The sequence below is a fragment of the Physella acuta genome, unplaced genomic scaffold, assembly GCF_028476545.2.
Source record: "Physella acuta isolate Inbredline_101_S28 unplaced genomic scaffold, ASM2847654v3 ptg000466l, whole genome shotgun sequence".
In the NCBI taxonomy this organism is placed as follows: domain Eukaryota; kingdom Metazoa; phylum Mollusca; class Gastropoda; family Physidae; genus Physella; species Physella acuta.
In genome coordinates this window covers 1,618,870-1,636,927 of record NW_026731985.1, presented here as the reverse complement: position 1 = coordinate 1,636,927, position 18,058 = coordinate 1,618,870, and the positions used below count along the sequence as shown (strand labels likewise).

At 44.9% G+C, this 18,058-nt stretch overlaps 1 protein-coding gene across 2 annotated transcripts in view; it reads right to left on the bottom strand.

The window, feature by feature from the left end:
* LOC131943730 (calcitonin gene-related peptide type 1 receptor) overlaps window positions 1-18,058 on the bottom strand; it is a 95,545-nt gene that overhangs the window by 14,774 nt on the left and 62,713 nt on the right. For both annotated transcript variants that reach the window (XM_059303952.1, XM_059303950.1), the window contains exons 6-9: window positions 17,833-17,924; window positions 2,519-2,669; window positions 2,058-2,208; window positions 1,452-1,518 (exon numbers count right to left, since the gene is read on the bottom strand). In XM_059303952.1, coding sequence (XP_059159935.1) covers window positions 1,452-1,518; window positions 2,058-2,208; window positions 2,519-2,669; window positions 17,833-17,924 — 461 coding nt within the window. The remainder of the gene's footprint in view (window positions 1-1,451; window positions 1,519-2,057; window positions 2,209-2,518; window positions 2,670-17,832; window positions 17,925-18,058) is intronic.

The window sequence follows — 18,058 nt, the reverse complement described above, 5'->3', positions numbered from 1 at the left end:
TATCTTAGAAAAGTTGAACACGAGATATTTTTTTTAATTATGAACGTTAATTAACGAACCGTTTTATGGACAACGTGAATAATAATTGCAAAATTTTCATTATTACTTTATGGCTAATGCCAAAGTGCAAAAATTTCATTAGAGAGAAATTACTTAGAATAAAAGAACATCTTAAGTCAAGGTGCAAAGATTTCATAAGAGAGACCTTACTTAAAACAAAAGAATAGCTTAAGTCAAGCTGGAAAGATTCCATTAGGAGACGACATTACTTCACATAAAATAATCTGTGCGAGACTGGAGTAGATGTCTAGGTAGAGTTATCAACAACAACCAAGACATACAGTACTGCTTAGAATCTTGGGGTATAAGAATGAATACGGTCGTATAATTAATTTTTTTTTGGGTTTCAACAGGGGTTCTAGAAAAGTTCAATGTGTGCTTACACTTTGTATTGATTAAAATCGCCCTAATTGTGATAACAGACTCATTAAAGACAAGACAGTCAAGAGACAAGACAGTCGAGAGACAAGACAGTCGAGAGACAAGACAGTTGAGAGACAAGAGTCTAGTGGTAAGACAGCCAAGAGAAAAGAGAGACTAGTGACAAGACAAGACATACAAATTAGAGACAGAACCGTTTAGAGACAAGACAATTGAGAGACATGACATACACATTAGAGACAGAACCGTTTAGAGACAAGACAGTTGAGAGACATGACATACAAATTAGAGACAGAACCGTTTAGAGACAAGACAATTGAGAGACATGACATACAAATTAGAGACAGAACCGTTTAGAGACAAGACAATTGAGAGACATGACATACAAATTAGAGACAGAACCGTTTAGAGACAACACAGTTGAGAGACATGACATACAAATTAGAGACAGAACCGTTTAGAGACAAGACAATTGAGAGACATGACATACAAATTAGAGACAGAACCGTTTAGAGACAAGACAATTGAGAGACATGACATACAAATTAGAGACAGAACCGTTTAGAGACAAGACAATTGAGAGACATGACATACAAATTAGAGACAGAACCGTTTAGAGACAAGACAGTTGAGAGACATGACATACAAATTAGAGACAGAACCGTTTAGAGACAAGACAATTGAGAGACATGACATACAAATTAGAGACAGAACCGTTTAGAGACAAGACAATTGAGAGACATGACATACAAATTAGAGACAGAACCGTTTAGAGACAAGACAATTGAGAGACATGACATACAAATTAGAGACAGAACCGTTTAGAGACAAGACAATTGAGAGACATGACATACAAATTAGAGACAGCACCGTTTAGAGACAAGACAGTTGAGATACATGACATACAAATTAGAGAAAGAACCGTTTAGAGATAAGAAAGTCTGGAGACAGGACAGTCTAGATAAGACAGTCTAAAGACAGGAAAAAAGTCTGCAAACAAGAGTACTTACGTGTGATTGTATTGCTCATGTGTTCCTTTAATGATTGCATACACCAAAATAGGGAGCCACGTCAGACCTAAGGAGAAATTCACTCATTAAAATTTCTTAATTAAACTAATTACCATTAAAAGTTTAATGAACACTTCAGCATGAAATCCTTGGACAGCCATTCTAATTGGGCAGTTAAGTAAAAGAATGATTCAAGGCTGATAAACACACGAATTAATGTGTAGGCGTGGTACTTTTTCTTGATGTGATTTCCCACACTATCACATGGCCAATACACTCCATAGGGCCCTGGCTTCTCCATTGGGCTCTGCCTACACTTCTCCATTGAGCCCTGACTTCTCAATAGGGCCTTGACTTCTCCATAGGGCCCTGAAAACACTTCTCCTTAGGGCCCTGACTACATTTCTCCATAGGGCCCTGATTTAACTTATCCATACGGAACTGACTACAATTCTTCATAGGGTTGAAAACATTTCTCCATAGGGCCCTGACTCTTCTCCATATATACTAGTATACTTCTATATATATTATATCTCGTTCGGAGGTGGGGGGGGGGGGGAGGCGGTAGACATGCATTGCCCCCCCCCCTGCTAATACACAACTTACCAAATCCAGTAACGTAGTACGGCGCCAAAGATTTGGGCACAGAAAATGCCCTCACCAGCAGACGATGAAGATGGAATCCTTCAATAAACATCCAGGCAAATGGCATGAGAAGAGTGTACCTGTACAGGACGTACAGCAGACGGCAGCCAACCTGCAAGGATATCGTCTGGTCAAGCTCTAATGAGGGCAGTAGGTCAGACAGTATAGTGTAACTAGGACAGTAGGTCAAACAGTGTTGTGTAACTAGGACAGGAGGTCAAACAGTGTTGTGTAACTAGGACAGTAGGTCAAACAGTGTTGTGTAACTAGGACAGGAGGTCAAACAGTGTTGTGTAACTAGGACAGTAGGTCAAACAGTGTTGTGTAACTAGGACAGGAGGTTAAAATGTATGCTCTAACTAGGACAATGGCGTGACATAACTCACCAACCACTGACACACAATGGTGCTGACACTACTCACCGAGTTTCCCTTCATGATAGAGCTCTCGTTGTGGTTGACTATCCTGTCCTGGAAGACCACGAGCTCCCACAAGAGCGTGAAGGCAGACGACAGACCTGACGACACCATCAGGCAGACGTGCAGACGGATACGATGCTGCTGTCGGAGCTGTCTGTGGTGGAAGTGAGACATTTTGGTGGTGAGACATTTTGGTGGTGAGACATTTTGGTGGTGGTGAGACATTTTGGTGGTGAGACATTTTGGTGGAGGTGAGACATTTTGGTGGTGGTGAGACATTTTGGTGGTGAGACATTTTGGTGGAGGTGAGACACTTTGGTGGTGAGACATTTTGGTGGAGGTGAGACATTTTGGTGGTGGTGAGATATTTTGGTGGTGGTGAGACATTTTGGTGGTGGTGAGATATTTTAGTGGTGGTGAGACATTTTGGTGGTGGTGAGATATTTTAGTGGTGGTGAGACATTTTGGTGGTGGTGAGACATTTTGGTGGTGAGACATTTTGGTGGTGGTGAGACATTTTGGTGGTGGTGAGACATTTTGGTGGTGAGACATTTTGGTGGTGGTGAGATATTTTAGTGGTGGTGAGACATTTTGGTGGTGGTGAGACATTTTGGTGGTGGTGAGACATTTTGGTGGTGGTGAGACATTTTGGTGGTGGTGAGATATTTTAGTGGTGGTGACACATTTTTGTGGTGGTGAGACATTTTGGTGGTGGTGAGACATTTTGGTGGTGGTGAGACATTTTGGTGGTGGTGAGATATTTTAGTGGTGGTGACACATTTCGGTGGTTAGACATTTTGGTGGTGGTGAGACATTTTGGTGGTGAGACATTATGGTGGAGGTGAGACATTATGGTGGAGGTGAGACATTTTGGTGGTGGTGAGACATTTTAGTGGCGGTGAGACATTTTGGTGGAGGTGAGACATTTTGGTGGTGAGACATTATGGTGGAGGTGAGACATTTTGGTGGTGGTGAGACATTTTGGTGTTGAGACATTTTGGTGGAGGTGAGACATTTTGGTGGTGAGACATTGTGGTGGTGGTGAGACATTTTGGTGGTGAGACATTTTGATGGAGGTGAGACATTTTGGTGGCGGTGAGACATTTTGATGGAGTTCACCTGTTGATGGTGGTGGATACGTTTTATTGGAGGTTGAGCAGGTTGGTGGAAATGAAATTTAGTTAGAGGTGAGACAATTTAGTTAGAGGTGAGACAATTTAGTTAGAGGTGAAATAAGATAGAGGTGAGACAATTTGGTAAGAGGTGAAACAATTTAGTTAGAGGTGAGACACTTTGTTTGATGTGAGTCTCACTCGCTGGTGACAGAAGTTTTGGTTGATATCAAACTTGTTGGTGTTAGTGGATCATGTGGACGTTGCAGGTCAACCAATTTTGATGCAAGTGATACTCGATGTGATGATGGTAAATGATACTAACGTCATGAATGATATATTATGTTGGAACTTTAACAATTCAATTTTATTGGAACTGAGATTTAACGGATAACATTTGGAAATTAGAAAGATTGATGGAAAGAAAATATATTAGTTATCTCGTTTTCAGTGCGAGAGTTTTAGAAGTAAGTCAATGCGCACCAAATCTCTCAGCTAAGCTGGCACTACGCTACCAGAAATTACACATCGCTGCCAAAGTGTGCTGACTACATGAGAAGAGATATTTACTACTCCGGTCAGCAAAGACATGCTTCCATCTCCTGAGTATGCCAGGTTTTTAAATTGTTTTTATTGTCCACAAAACGAATGGGAATTGTGATTAATTATGCATGAATAAGATGAAAAGCTAATGTTTTATCAAATGTTGAACGGTCTGTTTAGAATGAAGGCCAACAACCCATTAGGCTCTATTGTTAGATATAATAAAGACATTTATAGTTTTTGCATTATGAATGAACATTTTCTAAGTAGAAATGTTGAACATAATTCGTCCTTAGTACAAACGCATACGGAGGTTATAGAAGCAAGAGAATTTGAAGTTAAGTTGATTTTTTTGGCAATAATTTTATCGGGTTATGGTCGGATAATTGTGTGACGGTCAAGTAGATTTATTTAGTAGCTTTTTCTAAATGGTTTGAAATATATATATAAATAAAGGGTTAAAGGAACCGTGGTTGAATGTGTTAAATGACCTTGTCTTACGAATGGGTTAAATGACCTTGTCTTACGAATGGGTTAAATGACCTTGTCTTACGAATGGGTTAAATGACCTTGTATGACGAATGGGTTAAATGACCTTGTCTTACGAATGGGTTAAATGACCTTGTATGACGAATGGGTTAAATGACCTTGTAAGACAAATGGGTAAAATGCCCTTGTCTTACGAATGGGTTAAATGACCTTGTCTTACGAATGGGTTAAATGACCTTGTCTTACGAATGGGTTAAATGACCTTGTATGACGAATGGGTTAAATGACCTTGTCTTACGAATGGGTTAAATGACCTTGTATGACAAATGGGTAAAATGACCTTGTCTTACGAATGGGTTAAATGACCTTGTCTTACGAATGGGTTAAATTACCTTGTCTTACGAATGGGTTAAATGACCTTGACTGACGAATGGGTTAAATGATCTTGTATGACGACAACACATTATTTTTTTATCATAAGACATATTTATTTTTTATTTAATTAACACGTAAGGATATTTGTTATTTAAAGTGTTGAAATATTATTTAAATTTTAAAAAAAAATTAGTTGTTGAAGTTGTAAAATATCCTATTTGGGATCAAGAATCCGATCCATAATGTGTAAGTGTGTATATGTGTTTAAGGATTAAACGCTGATGTTTGAGAAACAAAAAGGCCGTGTTTGTGAGGTTAAAAAACATCCTATCTTAGTGAGAAATTTTCCCAGAACCTCAGCTGTGTCTAGTGTTTTATCAATATGTTTCTCTCGTCCATCTTACGAGGCACTGAAGTCTAGACGCTGGGTCGCCGATAGAATTTAAGATCCGTGTTTTGTGTTTCATTTTTATAAAAAATATGTTTATAGGAATTGTGAAGACTATTTTTTGTTGGCTGCATATATGAATAGCCAAGTGGTCAGACAACTTTAGCCACAAATGGCTAGACAAGTTTAGCCACAAATGCGTACATAAGACTTGATACGTGGATGGAAAGTTTTTACATCGTGTGGCCGGGTGTAGGCTACCACACAGCCCAACACAAAGCTCTACCACACAGCCCCACACAACCTACCCCCACACAGGCCCACACAACGCTCTATCACACAGCGCCACACAACGCTCTACCACACAGCCCAACACAACCTACCCCCCACACAGCAACACACAACCTACCCTCACACATCCCCACACAACCTACCCCCACACAGCACCACACAACCTACCCCCCCCCACACACACATACAGCACCGCACAACCTACCCCCACACAGCGCCACACAACACTACCACACAGCGCCACACAACAATCTACCACACAGCCCCACACAACACTCTACCACACAGCCCCACACAACCTACCCCCACACAGGCCCACACAACAATCTACCACACAGCCCCACACAACGCTCTACCACACAGCCCCACACAACGCTCTACCACACAGCGCCACACAACGCTCTACCACACAGCCCCACACAACGCTCTACCACACAGCCCCACACAACCTACCCCACACAGCCCCGCACAACCTACCCCCCCCCACACAGCACCACACAACCTACCCTCACACAGGCCCACACAACGCTCTACCACACAGGCCCACACAACGCTCTACCACACAGCCCCACACAACGCTCTACCACACAACCTACCCCCACACAGCCCCACACAACCGACCCCCACACAGCACCACACAACCTACCCCCACACAGCCCCACACAACCGACCCCCTCACAGCCCCACACAACCTACCCTCACACAGCCCCACACAACCTACCCCCCCCCCCCACACAGCACCACACAACCTACCCTCACACAGGCCCACACAACGCTCTACCACACAGGCCCACACAACGCTCTACCACACAGCCCCACACAACGCTCTACCACACAACCTACCCCCACACAGCCCCACACAACCGACCCCCACACAGCACCACACAACCTACCCCCCACACAGCACCACACAACACTCTACCACACAGCCCCACACAACCTACCCCCACACAGGCCCACACAACAATCTACCACACAGCCCCACACAACGCTCTACCACACAGCCCCACACAACGCTCTACCACACAGCGCCACACAACCTACCCCCACACAGCCCCACACAACCTACCCCCACACAGCACCACACAACCTACTCCCCCACACAGCACCACACAACCTACCCCCCCCCCACACAGCACCACACAACCTACTCCCCCACACAGCACCACACAACCTACCCCCCCCCACACAGCACCACACAACCTACCCCACACAGCCCCACACAACCTACCCCACACAGCACCACACAACCTACCCCCCCCCCCCACACAGCACCACACAACCTACCCTCACACAGCCCAATACAACCTACCCCCACACAGCACCGCACAACCTACCCCCCCCCCACACACAGCACCACACAACCTACCCTCACACAGCCCCACACAACCTACCCCCACACAGCCCCACACAACCTACCCCACACAGCACCACACAACCTACCCCCCCCCCCCACACACAGCACCACACAACCTACCCTCACACAGCCCCATACAACCTACCCCCACACAGCACCACACAACACTCTACCACACAGCCCCACACAACCTACCCCCACACAGCGCCACACAACCTACCCCCACACAACGCCACACAACCTACCCCCACACAGCACCACACAACCTACCCCCCCCCCCCCACACAGCACCACACAACCTACCCTCACACAGCCCCACACAACCTACCCCCACACAGCACCACACAACACTCTACCACACAGCACCACACAACACTCTACCACACAGCCCCACACAACCTACCCCCACACAGCACCACACAACACTCTACCACACAGCACCACACAACCTACCCCACACAACGCCACACAACCTACCCCCACACAGCACCACACAACACTCTACCACACAGCCCCACACAACCTACCCCACACAGCACCACACAACACTCTACCACACAGCGCCACACAACCTACCCCACACAACGCCACACAACGCTCTACCACACAGCACCACACAACAATCTACCACACAGCCCCACACAACACTCTACCACACAGCCCCACACAACCTACCCCCACACAGCGCCACACAACCTACCCCCACACAACGCCGCACAACACTCTACCACACAGCACCACACAACACTCTACCACACAGCACCACACAACACTCTACCACACAGCCCCACACAACCTACCCCCACACAACGCCACACAACCTACCCCCACACAGCCCCACACAACCTACCCCCACACAGCACCACACAACCTACCCCCCCCCCCCACACAGCACCACACAAACTACCCAACACAGCGCCACACAACCTACCATCACACAGCCCCACACAACCTACTCCAACACAGCCCAACACAACCTACCCCCCACACAGCACCGCACAACCTACCATCACACAGCCCCACACAACCTACCCTCACACAGCCCCACACAACCTACTCCAACACAGCCCAACACAACCTACCCCCCACACAGCACCGCACAACCTACCATCACACAGCCCCACACAACCGACCCTCACACAGCCCCACACAACCTACCCCCACACAACACCACACAACCTACCCTCACACAGCCCCACACAACCTACCCCCACACAACACCACACAACCTACCCTCACACAACACCACACAACCTACCCTCACACAACCCCGCACAACCTACCATCACACAGCCCCACACAACCTACCATCACACAGCCCCACACAACCTACCCTCACACAGCCCCACACAACACTCTACCACACAGCCCCACACAACCTACCCCCACACAGCCCCACACAACCTACCCCCACACAGCACCACACAACCTACCCCCACACAGCACCACACAACACTCTACCACACAGCGCCACACAACCTACCCTCACACAGCCCCACACAACCTACCCCACACAGCACCACACAACCTACCCCCACACAGCGCCACACAACCTACCCCCACACAGCACCACACAACACTCTACCACACAGCGCCACACAACCTACCCCACACAACGCCACACAACGCTCTACCACACAGCACCACACAACAATCTACCACACAGCCCCACACAACACTCTACCACACAGCCCCACACAACCTACCCCCACACAGCGCCACACAACCTACCCCCACACAACGCCACACAACACTCTACCACACAGCACCACACAACACTCTACCACACAGCACCACACAACACTCTACCACACAGCCCCACACAACCTACCCCCACACAACGCCACACAACCTACCCCCACACAGCCCCACACAACCTACCCCCACACAGCACCACACAACCTACCCCCCCACACAGCACCACACAAACTACCCAACACAGCGCCACACAACCTACCCTCACACAGCCCCACACAACCTACTCCAACACAGCCCAACACAACCTACCCCCCACACAGCACCGCACAACCTACCATCACACAGCCCCACACAACCTACCCTCACACAGCCCCACACAACCTACTCCAACACAGCCCAACACAACCTACCCCCCACACAGCACCGCACAACCTACCATCACACAGCCCCACACAACCTACCCTCACACAGCCCCACACAACCTACCCCCACACAACACCACACAACCTACCCTCACACAGCCCCACACAACCTACCCCCACACAACACCACACAACCTACCCTCACACAACACCACACAACCTACCCTCACACAACCCCGCACAACCTACCATCACACAGCCCCACACAACCTACCATCACACAGCCCCACACAACCTACCCTCACACAGCCCCACACAACCTACCCCCACACAACACCACACAACCTACCCTCACACAACACCACACAACCTACCCTCACACAACCCCGCACAACCTACCCTCACACAGGCCCACACAACCTACCCCCACACAGCCCCACACAACACTCTACCACACAGCGCCACACAACACTCTACCACACAGCGCCACACAACATTCTACCGGACAGCGCCACACAACACTGTACCACACAGCGCCACACAACCTACCCCCCACACAGCGCCACACAACCTACCCCCCACACAGCGCCACACAACACTCTACCACACAGCCCCACACAACACTCTACCGGACAGCGCCACACAACACTCTACCACACAGCACCACACAACACTCTACCGGACAGCGCCACACAACACTGTACCACTCAGCCCCATACAACCTACCCCCACACAACACCACACAACACTCTACCACACAGCACCACACAACACTCTACCACACAGCACCACACAACACTCTACCACACAGCCCCACACAACCTACCCCCACACAACACCACACAACACTCTACCACACAGCGCCACACAACACTCTACCACACAGCACCACACAACACTCTACCACACACCCCCACACAACCTACCCCCACACAACACCACACAACACTCTACCACACAGCACCACACAACACTCTACCACACACCCCCACACAACCTACCCCACACAACGCCACACAACACTCTACCACACAGCGCCCCACACATATTACCACACAATCAATACATAACATGGTACCAGACGACGACATTATCAGAGAAAATCTGGGAGGATCTCGATACAGTTCTGGCACTGACAGACCTGAACCCAGTGTCCGGAGGTTAAGGTCATTCCAAGGTTAGAGGTGGGCTCCTTAAGACAGGGATGTCCGCACTAAGACAGGGACTTGTCAACAATAAGACAGGGACTTGTCAACAATAAGACAGGGACGTCACCAGGAAATGTTGCAGATACAAGTAAAGTATTTGCTACGGGGTAGCGGCGTAAGTATGGGGTAGCGGCTCGGGTATGAGATAGACGATGTAGTATGGGCTTCTCGTTATGTATAATCATATGGCCATATTTAATAACTTATCTTTAATTAAAGTGCCATCTTGAATCACATTGCCATCTTTAATCCTATGGCCATCTTTAATGACATGACCATGTTTAATTACGTGGCCATTTCAATGACATGGCCATCTTTAATTACGTGACCATTTCAATGACATGGCCATCTTTAATCTCATGACCATCTTTAATCCTATGGCCATCTTTAATCACATGGCCATCTTTAATGACATGGGCATCATTAATCCCATGACAATCTTTAATCACATGGTCATCTTTAATTACATGGCCATCTTTAATTACGAGGCCATCTTTAATGACCTGTCCATCTTGAATCAGATGGCCATACTTAACCACACCTACATCAAGCGTGGTGGTGGTCCTGATGTGATAAAGCCAGCAACAACCTCGGGACGGCGTACACACAACGGCAACACAATTTGTCTAAGATATCCCCTTAATCTGGCCAGCCCACTCATCAGGTTTTACAACTAGATTAAGACTATTGATTTTTGGCCGTCTTGTCCTTTGCGAGCCGGCAGTGTCCAGATAGGGGAGATAACGTGATTCTAGTCGGGTTAATCCTGTCACGGTGCCAGCCTAACGGATGCTCTTATCTCCCTTGATCTCTTCTAGGAATTGTTCTACATCCGACCCGTATTGCCAGAAATGTTCAAGGGTTGTTCCATATTATGTAGTTGATTACCTAATGTTCAAGGGTTGTTCCACGTTATGTAGTTGATTACCTAATGTTCAAGGGTTGTTCCACGTTATGTAGTTGATTACCCAATGTTCGAAGTTCGTCTACATTATGAAGTTGATTACCTAATGTTCAAGGGTTGTTCCACATTATGTAGTTGATTAGCTAATGTTCGAAGTTCTCCTACATTATGTAGTTGATTCTCAAAATATTCTAAAATGTATGCCACTGTTAGTCTTTTCCGAAAGTGGTCAAGGTTGTTATGCATTCTGTTATTGATACAAATAACGTTCTAAGCAGAGTTTCTTCCAGGCATCTCTTCGCCCCCCGAACGAAATGGAATTTATATATTTATATATAGAAAATATATACTTTTAACAGTGTCCGCCCCCCCCCCCCCGCAGGAGAGTCTACCGCCCCCCCCCCGAAAATTTCAAGTGCCCCCCCCCCCCGGAGAAAAAAGTCTGGAAGAAACACTGGTTCTAAGTCTTCTATCTTTTGCAATAGACTCCCGTAAGTTGTTCTACCTTCTGCAGTAGTGCCCTTAATGTTTTAAGTTGTTCTACATTCTACCGGTATTTCTTCAATGTTGAAGATGAGTTCTGTGTCCTAACGGTTATTTCCTCATGTCCGAAGAGCTGTTTTTATTCCGAATGTATTCCCTGAAGTGTTCTAAATATATCCCATTTCTCTAAGGACGTCACTGAGTACACCCAGCTCTAAAGAGTACCTAACTTACGTCACTAAGGCGACTGGAAATAGTGCTGACCAGACAATTCCCCGAGTTCATTAAAACATCTTCTTCTTCATCTATCCCATGTGCCTGGAAGCACAAATAGGAAAAGATGATAATGATAGTATACAGCTATACTGCATTATTTTCGATAAATTGCGAATTGTCTTATTTCGTAACTTCTTTTATCACCGATGTACCGTCCGTTAGTATTTTTTTTTATTGAACTAATTGATCTAATAGCTGTTTGGCCAAATCAACTGGTTTGTTTTAAATTAAACTAATTGGTCTAATAACTGTTTGGCCAAATCAACTGGTTTTTTTTAATTGAACTAATTGGTCTAATGACTGTTTGGCGGAATCAACTGGTTTTTTTTAATTGAACTAATTGGTCTAATAACTGTTTGGCCAAATCAACTATTTGTTTTTAATTGTCGAGTGTCAGGTTTTACGTTTTACGTGACGACAGGAACTGAGAACAATAATTGACTTAATTATAATTAGTGTACACAGAACGTCTGTTGCAACTTGATTTCTATAAAACTTGAGGCTCTAATAAAATTTGGGATCCCTACAAAACTCGGGGCCCCTATAAAATTTGGGGTCCCTATACAACTTGTGGCCCCTTTAAGAATGGCACATGGCACAGATGCCTTAGTTGCCTCTTCATCCCCCCCCCCCCCTCCCCTCAATAACTCTTCTCGTTTTCTGTTTAGCATTGTTCTACATTTACATGTAGTCAGGGCTGAGGTTAGTGGTTAAATTATTACAAGCTATTTCACAAAATAAAATAACCCGGAATAGATGTTACTAACAAAAATATTTCCATAGTTTGAAGGGCGTCGGTGAGGTAAAAAAAATATTTTCTAAACTAAATCGAAGCTAAAGTTTCGTCGACAAAGAACTTTTGTCAGCGTTGTTTTTTCAGCCAAGCTGACGTTCTTTAATCTTTAGGCTAAGCATTCAGCAGCTGAACAATGTATTTAAACGTGATGGCCCTTCACATCAAGGGGACATTTATTTTAAACTGCTACATTCCTAATCTACATCGAAGATAAACAATGTATCATTAACGTTACGGCCATTGATGTTGGGGGAGAGGGGAAAAAGGGTCGGTTTGCTTTTGCAAGCGATTTTTTTTTGTCTGCAGAAAATTTCAAGTTCGCTACTATGTTTCTATAAGGATATCTTTGGAATAGGTGAAACAGAGTAAACCAGAGTAAATGAAGGCATATTGTGTTCAGTTTTATGCCCAGTCAAACTGACTTTCTATAAGTGGAGTCAGGTACGCATGAGTGCTGAGTCGGCTCAAGGGTGTTCTAACAACTCTAGCCCGAGATCCGAACGAACTAGCAATCAAATGCTCTGCCATACGACCAAGCCGTCACTACGATGTTTTTTATTGTTACAAATAGCCATACATTAGTTGACACATATCATACACGGATAGCGTTCAGGGGACTTTGAGGTACAGTACAGTGCACTATGGTGTATATGTTACACAACTGTACCGAAGACTCTACGTGATCTGGGTTTTATAGAAAATAGATTTTTTTTTAATTCGCTGCGACGGGAAAGTCTACGTCATGTATCGCACAATATTCTGAGCTGGATAAAACAATAGACTGACTTTTCCAATAGACTGACCTTTCCAATAGACTGACTTTTCCAATAGACTGACTTTTCCAATAGACTGACTTTTCCAATAGACTGACCTTTCCAATAGTGAATAGACTGACTTTTCCAATAGACTGACTTTTCCAATAGACTGACCTTTCCAATAGAGTGACTTTTCTAATAGACTGACTTTTCCAATAGACTGACCTTTCCAATAGAGTGACTTTTCCAATAGACTGATTTTTCCAATAGACTGACCTTCCTTTACTATACAGCAACCTCTGATATACACTGCAGTACAGTGAACTGTGTCCACTCTCTATGCGTGATTACAAACCTTAGGAGACCAAGACGACAAGTGTTCGGTGAGTATTTGTTACTTATTCAATTATATCACCAATGTATGATGTAGTTTATAATTCATACATCGGGAACAGCCGATAGTAGAATCGATATGACGTAGCTCGCCAGCACTGGCGGTATTTGAAATAGTGGAAAATGATAGCAGGCTTGGAAGGGAGGGAGAATAGAAACGACGGGAAGGCGAGGGAAACAAATGAGAGGAAAATGAGGAGAAAGGGAGAAGTACTAAGAGGAGGTGAATTATTTTCTCCGAGCGTCCAAGCTCTAATTAGGGTTATTTCAAGGCATGAGACTTAATTCATGGGACAGGAAGTACGTCATTTTTTTTAGACATTGTAGAGCTGGGTGACAGGTTTAATATGGTGGGTTGGTAACTGGTTATATTAGGTTAGGTTTTACTGGGGTGTTAACTTGTTATTTAATTAGGTTTAACTGGGGTGTTAACTTATTATTTAATTAGGTTTAACTGGGGTGTTAACTTGTTATTTAATTAGGTTTAACTGGGGTGTTAACTTGTTATTTAATTAGGTTTAACTGGGGTGTTAACTTGTTATTTAATTAGGTTTAACTGGGGTGTTAACTTGTTATTTAATTAGGTTTAACTGGGCGTTAACTTATTTTTAATTTAGGTTTATATTATATGGACGTTAAACTGGTTTGTAGGTCGAGTTTCAGGCGAATTATGAACATATAAAATACGACACCAAAACAGATACTAGTAACACATGTGACGATACCACCACATAGAAGGAACAATTCCACGCACACATGTGAGGCTCATCATCTTTTTCTATTCGTACCCAAGACACATGGGGCAGATGAAGTAGAGTTCATCTGTTTCAATTACCTCTGCTTACACGGGGATAGTGTGGTCAGCGCTATACCCAGCCGCCTTTGTTTCACTAACTCGAGACTTTAGGGTTCGTAATCGTGAGCTCTACTATACGACCCCCCCCCCCCCATATGTGACGTTAAAAACATACAAAAAAGGGATACTAGCATACTTTTGAGGTGGTGCCAGAATCGTATTTGTCGATACCATCACATAAATACAACGATACTTGCACTATACCATCACACTTGTAGCGATACCAACACACTCTACTGCAATCAATACCAGTTAACGCAGTTGATACCATCAAACAAATATACACGATACCATACGTGTAAAAATACCAACACACACAACATAAGACTAATCCTTGACCATACATTGTTATCATACAACCAAGATGGCGGCGACTGTTGAACTTTCTTCCCTTGTTTACCCAGTTCTCAGACGACAATCTTTCAATTGCCAGATTTTTCCTCGTGATTTAAATCTTGCCGTCTTGGCCATGCCACCATCTGGTCAAGGAAACTATTGTAGTCTGACAGATTAGCGTCCGGTTAAAAAATAACCGGCAAAATATAGGATCCGTGTCAGGGGTGTGTAAATCAGTCATCGGCTGAAATATTATGCTGGAACAGGAAACACGGAGTTCAAATAGGGTGGGGGAGAGGGGATGGGGGGGGGGCCTGTCGTTGAGTCAGTGACTCATGTATTAGATTTGTTTGAAGAAAGATGAGTCTTTGAGTCAATGAAGCGTACACTGTATTTCTTAGAGTAGAATAGTCATTTAGTTATTGACTTCAGTAATAGATTTGCTTGAAGAAAGATGAGTCTTTGAGTCAATGAAGCGTACAATGTATTTCTTAGAGTAGAATAGTCATTTAGTCATTGACTTCAGTATTAGATTTGATTGAAGAAGCAGGAGTCATAAGGTCAGCGACGCCTACAAGTAGGCTATAAGAGGAGTCACTTAGTTAAAGATGGGTTCATTACTGCAGCGGTATTTCTAGTTATTCCTGACTGAAATGACTGACGCAGTAAGATGACTGCAGGGAGTAAGTGCAACATTTAAACTACTGCGGGAGTGTGTGATTGGGAGTAACTTGACAGCGACATTTTTATGACTGAGGCAGTAATTTGACTTGGGCAGTCAGATGACTGAGGCAGTCATTTGACTTGGGCAGTCAGATGACTAAGGCAGTCAGATGACTGAGGCAGTCAGATGACTGAGGCAGTCAGATGACTGGGGCAGTCATTTGACATGGGCAGTCAGATGACTGAGGCAGTCAGATGACTGAGGCAGTCAGATGACTGAGGCAATCATTTGACTTGGGCAGTCAGATGACTGAGGCAGTCAGATGACTGAGGCAGTATGACTTGGGCAGTCAGATGACAGAGGTAGTCAGATGACTGAGGCAGTCAGATGACTGAGGCAGTCAGATGACTGAGGCAGTATGACTTGGGCAGTCAGATGACTAAGGCAGTCAGATGACTGTGGCAGTCAGATGACTGAGGCAGTCAGATGACTGGGGCAGTCATTTGACATGGGCAGTCAGATGACTGAGGCAGTCAGATGACTGAGGCAGTCAGATGACTGAGGCAATCATTTGACTTGGGCAGTCAGATGACTGAGGCAGTATGACTTGGGCAGTCAGATGACAGAGGTAGTCAGATGACTGAGGCAGTCAGATGACTGAGGCAGTCAGATGACTGAGGCAGTATGACTTGGGCAGTCAGATGACTAAGGCAGTCAGATGACTGTGGCAGTCAGATGACTGAGGCAGTCAGATGACTGGGGCAGTCATTTGACATGGGCAGTCAGATGACTGAGGCAGTCAGATGACTGAGGCAGTCAGATGACTGAGGCAATCATTTGACTTGGGCAGTCAGATGACTGAGGCAGTATGACTTGGGCAGTCAGATGACAGAGGTAGTCAGATGACTGAGGCAGTCAGATGACTGAGGCAGTCAGATGACTGGGGCAGTCATTTGACATGGGCAGTCAGATGACTGAGGCAGTCAGATGACTGAGGCAGTCAGATGACTGAGGCAGTCAGATGACTGAGGCAATCATTTGACTTGGGCAGTCAGATGACTGAGGCAGTCAGATGACTGAGGCAGTATGACTTGGGCAGTCAGATGACAGAGGTAGTCAGATGACTGAGGCAGTCAGATGACTGAGGCAGTCATTTGACTTGGGCAATCAGATGACAGAGGTAGTCAGATGACTGAGGCAGTCATTTGACTTGGGCAGTCAGATGACTGAGGTAGTCAGATGACTGAGGCAATCAGATTACTGAATCAGTTAAATGACTGAATCGGTTAAATGACTGAACAAATAAAATGACTGAAGCAGTCAAATGACCCATCGCTTTATCTACGTATCACGTGACATTGAACCCTTAAATCAATCGGTCTGTTCGATGAGCCAATTTTCTCCGGTCGGCCTTGAGAGTCCCTGAAAACTATCCCCGCCGAGTCAATAAAAACATTCCATTTAAATTACGATAACCTGTCTAAGCTATTAGTGGGAACTTTTATTGCGTACGTCCAAGAGGTTAGTTAAAGTACAATTGGATTCACTGGTACGGTTAGTGGTTACTGGTTGAAGGTTTAGTGGGTTTCAATGTGGTAGTGGTTTTATTAAAAGTGGTTTTCTTGTGCTTGATGATTTGTTAAAGCTTTGTCTAAGTGGTGTAGTTATGGTAAATCGATTTGAATTTTGATTACATTGGTTTAATTAGAGATTGCATAGCTTGTATTGAGTAGTTTTGGTGAATTAAAACAAGTAGGGTTCAGTTGTAGTAGTTATAGTTAGCTAAATGTTTGTAAAATTACGTTAGTTTTTGTTTGTTAAATTAAAGTAGTTGAATTTAGCTGATGTGGTGATTTGTTTAAATGTTGTGTTAGTTATAAGATAGTGTGTTTTATTCAGAAGTGTTACTTAATTTTTTTTAGAGTAAACGTTGAAATATGTAAACGATTGTGTTGTGTTATTGCAGTGAGTTACAAGAGCTGTGGGTTGTATGGTTGGCAGTCGGGTGAGCATAAACCTAAGACAACTTACTTGAAGTAGAGAAAGATGAAGCAGGCTGGCAGTAGCAAGGTCAAGGTGATGACGTTACCGGCCACTGAGGCGACGAGGAAGTCCTGAAAGCGCTGTGGATAGAAGCATCAGTGGATTAGGTAAACAGGACAGGTAGAGGACATGTGAGGACACAGGTGAACAGGACAAGTAGAGGACTTGTGAGGACACAGGTGAACAGGACAAGTAGAGGACTTGTGAGGACACA